At 38.8% G+C, this 7,382-nt stretch overlaps 1 protein-coding gene across 1 annotated transcript in view; it reads left to right on the forward strand.

The window, feature by feature from the left end:
* Positions 1-4,701: 4,701 nt before the first annotated feature.
* The window catches only part of Mns1 (meiosis specific nuclear structural 1), a 57,097-nt gene continuing 54,416 nt past the window's right edge, over positions 4,702-7,382 (forward strand). Inside the window, exons 1-2 of the mRNA XM_023712662.1 lie at positions 4,702-4,778; positions 5,358-5,579. Of these exons, the coding sequence (XP_023568430.1) occupies positions 4,776-4,778; positions 5,358-5,579 (225 nt within the window). The 5' untranslated portion in view covers positions 4,702-4,775. The remainder of the gene's footprint in view (positions 4,779-5,357; positions 5,580-7,382) is intronic.

Below are 7,382 nucleotides of genomic sequence, written 5' to 3' on the forward strand. Positions count from 1 at the left end.
TCTCATTGAATTAAGAGATTGTAGCTGTATATCTGTATAAGACATAAAGGTAAGACTTGAAGTTATAGCACCACTAGAAAAAAACAGGGAAAATGCTTCAGGATATTTGAATGGGGCAAGACTGTATTTGGATAAGACTCCAAAGAGCAAAACCGGGCAAGTGGGATAGCAGGTGCACTGTTTCTTCTGCACAGCAAACATTCAACAGAGTACAGAAACAACCTACAGAATGGAATAAATTATTTGCAAACTCTATCTCCAACATAGGTTGATGTCCAGAATATATCAGAAACTATAAAACTTCCATAGACAAAAAGAAATAAAAAATGGGCAATAGATTGAAATAGGCATTTCTTTTTAAAATATATGTATAAGTGGCTAACAGATACATGAAAGAATATTCAACATCATTAATCAAAGAAATGCAATCAAATTATTGAGACACCATCTAATATCAGTAAGAATGTGATTGATAACACCACAAAAAAACAAGTGCTAAGGAGAAAAGGGAACCCTTGTATAGTGTTGGTGTGAATGTGAATTTGTTCAGCCATTGTAGAAAATGTCAGCATGGCATGGTGAGTCCTCAATAAATTAAAAAATAGAACTAGCATATGATTCAGAAATACCACTATTGATTATGTTTACAAAGGAAATGCAACCAGTATATTGAAGAGACACCTGCATTCCTATTTTTATTGCAGCACTATATACAATAGTCAATAGAAATGAAAACGAGTTGACTTCCATCAGCGGATGTGCAAATGAAAATGGTATATATAAACAATGAATGCTAATCAGCAACAACTCAGATGGAACTAGAGATCATTATGTTAAGTGAAATAAACCAAGTAGGGCAAGGCAGTACTGCACGATTGCACTCAGATGTGGAATCTAAAAATATTGACCTCACAGAAGTTGAGAGCAGTGATAGTTATCAGAGGCTATAGAGATGGGTTAGGAGAGTTGGAGAAAGGTTGATTCATGGGTACTAAGTTATGGTAGAAATTAGTGCACAGCAGGGTAACTGTAGATAACAATAATATACATTTCAAAAAAGCTAGAAAAAAGGATTTTAAAAGTAAAGAAATTATGTGTGGCCAAGGATGAGACGTAGCTCAGCAGCACAGTGCCTGCCTGGCAAGAGTGAGGCCCTGAGTTTGATTCCCAGTACCAAAAAAGGAAAAAAGTAATGCTTGAGGAGATAGATATGTTTAACCTATTTAGAGCATTATGCAATATATACATGTACCTAAACATTACATAAGAAGCTATACATAAACCATTTTTCTTAAGAGTCCCTGCAGTTGTTAGATTAATAGGGGTTAAATACATGCAACAGTTACATTCTGAATTCACAATGTTTTGTATTGTACACATCCTGCTGTCAATTTTATATCTGTGGCAACTGGGCTTATGAAACTCTTGACACCTGGATACCCTGGGCCAGCAATCAAGTTCTAGAGTGGTGGTACATGCCTATAATCCCAGTGCTGGGAAGGCTGAAAACAGGAGGATCACTGAGTTCAAGCTGCATAGTGAGATCCTGTACCAAACACAGAAATTAAAAAAAAAAAAAAATCTTGAAAGACAGTAATATTGATAACTCTGTCTCCTACACATACTTTTTTTTCTTGTGGTTGGCTGGGCCCACCCTGGGGGAGGTGCTGGTGTGGTATGCGGTGGGGGGATTGAACCTCAGTCCCTGAATTTTGCCTAAGTAAGCAGGCCTTTAGACCACTGAGCTATCTGGACAGCCCAAATGCTCTTCATGTGTAGAAAAAGAATTTGAGTCTAAGGTGAAGTTTAAAGCAGCAAGATTATCTAATTTGCTGCCAATCTCTTTAAATTTCAGTTTGGGAACATTCCATTGACAAACTTTCATATTGACATGATTCCTTGGTTGTGTCTGGCTACTGATAAGCCCATCTAATGCACTCTTTGTTAGTGTTTTTTAAAAAAATTTATTTTTTATTTTTAAAAGAGTACAAATTAGAATACAAGAAATTACAAGTGACACAGAATTTTGCTTAACAAAATAATACAAATTTCATAGTATTTGCTGTAATAGTGTTGTCTTCCCACCTGTTATCTTTGTTTTTAAAATTTCTGTACTTACATTTCCCATCTGTTCTTCCCTATTTTTCAGGCCATAGTAATAATTATTCGAAGTTGCCACCTAATAATTCTCAAATGTGTTATAGTTGAACTTGGTTCTGAAACTTACTTTGTCTTGTAGCAAATTGCCTGTAGCCTTATCGTTTTATTTTGTTGTTGTTGTTAAAAGCTGGATGTGAGGTATTGGACAGCAGGAATCTAGGCCTTTAGTGTGAGGTTTTACATATGGCCAGGAGTTGGCTCTGCTTAATATTTGGTGTGGCTATAGCTGCCAGAGCCTTCAAATTTCTCTCAGTTTTTGCCTCATTGCTGTCTTTGGATTTTCTTAAAAATTTTTTTGTCTGGCCGGCGAGATAGCTCAGTAGAATAAGCACCTGCCTAGCAAGCTCAGGGTCCTGAGTTCAATCCCTGGTACCTCAAAAAACAAAACAAAACAAAAACAATCAAACCAAAAAAAAACTTACCATCCAGCAGAAAAATATAAAAAAGAAATATAAGAAGTAAAGCTGGGCTGGTAAGATAGCTCAGTGGTTTAAAGCACCTACTTAAAACAAGCTTAGCAAAGCACAGGGACCGCAGTTCAATCCACCAGCCCCACATGCCAGCCAGCCCCGCCCCCTGGTGGGCTGAGCTGGCCACACACACACACACACACACAGACACACACACACTCAAATAATTAGAAAAAAAAAATTTAAAAAAGAAGTAAAGCCATGCTGTTACGTTGAGCTGTAGGGGACTCAGGTCAACAATTTCTGACATTGCCAATCAAGCGGAAGACCCAATACTATTACGGACTACTGAACTCTTTTAGAATATTTTACTGAGTTTACACACCTATAATATTTAAATGATGGAACTTAACAAAAAAAGGGGATACAGATGAATGTCCATTTTGTATCTGTGTATTCAAAGTGGTTAGGATAGATATTTAGTTACATTCTCTTAATAAATAGAGCGATTTGTTCTAATGGTGTTTGTAAATAGGATATCAAGTCCGCATCTTGTACAGCAACTAACCACTAGGAAGAATGTATGCAATGTGTTAATTATTGAAACTGTCCTACCAATTTGATTTGAAACTGTCTCATTGCTATTTATCAATAAAATTATGGAAAAAATAAATCAACGAGATTCCATCTTAAAAAAATTTTTTTTTTTTTTGTCTGAGAGAACATTTCACACATCTTCTAGCTGCAATCCAGTTATACCAGAACATTTTTAGTGTGGAGTGTGAGAAAGAGAAAGTGTTGTATCATTTTAATATTATTCTTCAATCTTTTAATAGGGCCTTGACTTTTACAAGTGTTTCTTAGCTGCTTTGCACCTTACCCCCCTTAAATGAAACAGAAAGTTTAGAGAGAACGGTAATCTGAGAAATGTCCTCCTCAGGTAAAATAAACTTAGCTCTGATTAAAATTTTTCTCCTGAAAGTAGGCCTTTATTATGTAAACTCTGGATATATTTCACAATAATTATTCTTCCTACCCTAACTAGAGTCACAGAAAATATTTCTTGGTTCTTCACTATTAGAACCTGGAGGAATTTCTGGAGGTACAATTTATGGAAGGGTTGGGACCCCTTAAGAATACTCCCATCAGTAATTTCTCTCATGTTAGTCCAAAGAAAATCTCCAGCAACTTCTCAAAATCATTTATGTCCACACAAGGTGAGAACTCTACAGTGGCTTTTGCTCACGTAAGTAGGCTTTATCCCAGACTCTCTCAATTCCACTTGCTCTCTCCCAATTTCAAGGTGGTGGTTTGTCTTACTATCTCATTTGTATGAGGGATCTAAGAAAAGTAATTGATTTTTAATTTGTCAAGGTTTTGTTCGATTGGTTTGGTTTTGGGTTTAAGATTGCGAGCAGCAACTTCTAAGGTTTTGATACGTGGAAAAACTAAAAGTTCAAGATGCTATTAATCTTTAAACAGATGCGACTTCCAATTGGGATGACAAATTAAATCAAATTATACTACTGACGTTTTAAAACCAATTTTTTGGGGACCAGATTTCTCAAAGTGTGTCAGTATATCTAACTTTTTGACCCATTCCTGTTCTTGAATTCCATTGAAAGTGGGCCTCAGCGTCAGCCAGTGAAATCAAGCAGGCCGAATCCTCCCATCACCTATGCATTCTGGCTCTCTTCTTGGAGCTGGACCACAGCGCACAGTAAGCCGCATATCCTGAAACAACAGAATCCCAAGCTCGTCAACAGCCCCTGCGAGGACCAGGACCGCCCTGGACGGAACCGGAGCCGGGGCCCGCCCGGCCGCGCGGTGGGAGGCGCAGGCTGCTTCAGCTTCGCTTCAGTACTCAGTCGGAGTCGAGCAGCTGGAAAACAGTGCCTACGGCCGCGACATGGGTCATGAGGCCCAGAGGCAGGCTGACTGTGGGAAGCCTTCGGCCCAGCGGCCCGCGGGGACGAGCGTCCGCCGGATCCACCTCGGCACTACCGCGTCGTCGGCCCGCGGGAGCCGCCCTTCCGGCGCTGAAGAGGCTCGACGCCGATTGGCTCTCGCCGCGGCCAATGGGAGCAGCATCCTGCCGCAGGCGGCGCCCGTTGCCTGGACACCGTGTAAACAGGGCGAGCCGGCGGGAGGCTGCGGCGGCTGCGGCGGAAGTTTGCTTCGGACCTGAGTTTTTGGTCGGCGAGGATGGTGAGCCGGTTGGGAGACGTTAGCCACGTGTGTTTGTTGTTTACAGCTCGCCTGCTTCAAAAAAAGACTTGGAGGTGTCTGATGTGAAAATGAAGCTGGCGATTTGTATTTGCTCTCCTCGAGGACCGCTGGCCATGCTTCTCTTTCTTTCTCGCATCCCCCTCCCATTAGGTTACTTCTGTAAATCTGGTATGGGTTCTCCGCACGAATAGAAATAACAGTCCAGGAGAGCAGCGGTAGACTTACGTTGGGACGACTGGAACAGCGTCTAAACAGGACCTTGTGGCCGCGGGGTGGTGTGGGTGGGGACAGAGAGGAGGAATGGATTTCTCGGCGGTCGGTGGAGCGCGGGTGCATACCTTTGAATTCTAGCAGTACTTTTCATTCGGCACTTTAACTTTTCATGCCACATCTCTAAATGAGATGTATAAGTACCTATTTGATACAACACTGTATTGAGCAGCCTCATTTAGTATTTTGAAGGACGTTAAAACTGTTACCTGTTTTTGTATCATTTGGTATAGACAGACAACACTTTGGAATGTTGAAGTATGCATACTTTTGTTTTTTCTATTATAGGCTTCCAAAAGGAGAATTTTGAGCTTTACTGAAAGGCATCAAAAATTAGTAGATAAAAACTACTGCAAAAAATTGCATGTTGAAGCACTAAAAAAGATAGAGAGTCAAGTCAGGAATCAAATTGTGCAGAATGAAAATGACAACCGTGTTGAGCACAAGAGATTTCTCAGGTTATTACAGGATGAGCAGTTTGAGTTGGATATGGAAGAAGCCATCCAAAAAGTAAGTTTTAATATTCCTTATTAGTTTTCATCGTTTACACGTTGGCATGATCAGACCAGAGCAGGTAAAGATGCCTCATTTTGAGTCATTCTAGTTTAGTGATTAATGAACTGGCCTTTTGGGGCCAAACTATCTTTGACTGATAGGACTGCTTTATCTTAGATATAAAAATGTGAGTGATTTGCTTTTGCATCTTATGCTTCAGATGTAACATGGAAAATAACAATATTACCTCCTACTTGGGACTATTTTAATGAATAATAAATATAAAGCCCTGTGAAAAGTGCCTCAAAACATAAGCATTTTAAAAACAAAAATGAAATTTTTAATATGAATTTCTAGTTTTATTTATATAAGCACAATTATCTTGCTTCATAAATTTCTGAGGACAAAAATTGAAGGATGCCTTTTTGAATTTACCAAAATTAAACATTATTAGGTGATAGAAAATGAATGCTTTTGTGTTAAGTGTACATTGACTCACATTTTTTATTTTTGAAACACTCTTTGAATTCAGGTACCATGTAATATGGAAATAGTTTATCAGTGTTATTTCTGAATAGTTTAAGGGATCAGAGTAGTAGATGAAAGGCAACAAGAAGTGAGATATATGGAAAGTGAGTTCTCTTGAATGTGAAAGAGGTGTTCTCCTGTTTCATTTAGTGCGTGCTGTTCATCAGCATTTTGTAGGCTGGTGTGGAAAATAGCAAAGGTGGTCTTTTGTAAGTGAAATCCATCCCTCTGTTTTCCAAGTTCAGGAGCTTAGGCGTGATTTTTTTCATTCTGAGTAAGCACATTCCAGAATTTTAATTTTTTTATTCTTTTCATTCTTTGCTCTAATTTTAAAGAAAATCCTAGATGGCATACTCTTTTCTGCATGCTTCAGTATACATCTGACAAAATGTGGATGCTTTCTTACAGTACAGTACCATAATATCATTATTTCACCCATTCCTTAAATCTCTGAGATTATGTCAGAAATCTTTGACAGTTGGTTTGTTTTAGTTAGGATCCAACAAGATTCATATGCTATATTTGGTTGTTACTTCTGAGTCCCTCTTAATCTAAAGTTGTCCCTTCTTTGTCGATTGTTTTAACGACTTCATGCTTTTAACATGTTAAAGGAAACTAGGTTAGTTGTTTCATAGAATATCCTACATTCTGTATTTATCTGCTTGCTTCCTCGTGGTTCCTTTCACTTGTGCCCCTCTTTTGCTTCCTTTAAGTGAGCATTAGTCCTAAAGACATGATCAGATTGCAAACCACCTCTTTTTGGCAAGAACATTCCACGGGTGATTCTGCTATCCTTGGCATTATGTCTCATCTATAAGCATGTGAGGTCTGGCTGTTTTGCTGCAGTGTTGCCAGTACTGGTTAGAAGATTCCATGAGGCAGCCTGACTTTCATCACTGTAAAGATCCCCATCACACCTGTGAACTAAGCTACTGCACTGCAGATGGTAATTTGTAATAGTAGTTTCATGCTTGGAGAGCCTGTCATTTTGGTCTTCTAAATGTGGGCTGCTTGTCATGACATGCTAGTTGCTGCTATGATGTCTCTCAGGTAGATGGGTGTTCAAAAAGAAGGGGGTGATGAATGAAAGCAAAAGGCATGAAAAGGAATATTGTGGGACTGTCCTGCTTCAAGGTTGTATATGGTGAGATTTTTGGACTTATGTGTAAACATAAGAAGTATATAATTCTTTATGCCTATTTTAAAAATATATTCTAATTTTTAAATGTTTTTTATTATATTCTGTAGGGACTTAAAGTTCAACATATCCATACTTGATGAAAAATACCT

The sequence above is a fragment of the Octodon degus genome, unplaced genomic scaffold, assembly GCF_000260255.1.
Source record: "Octodon degus isolate 3935 unplaced genomic scaffold, OctDeg1.0 scaffold00026, whole genome shotgun sequence".
Taxonomy (NCBI): domain Eukaryota; kingdom Metazoa; phylum Chordata; class Mammalia; order Rodentia; family Octodontidae; genus Octodon; species Octodon degus.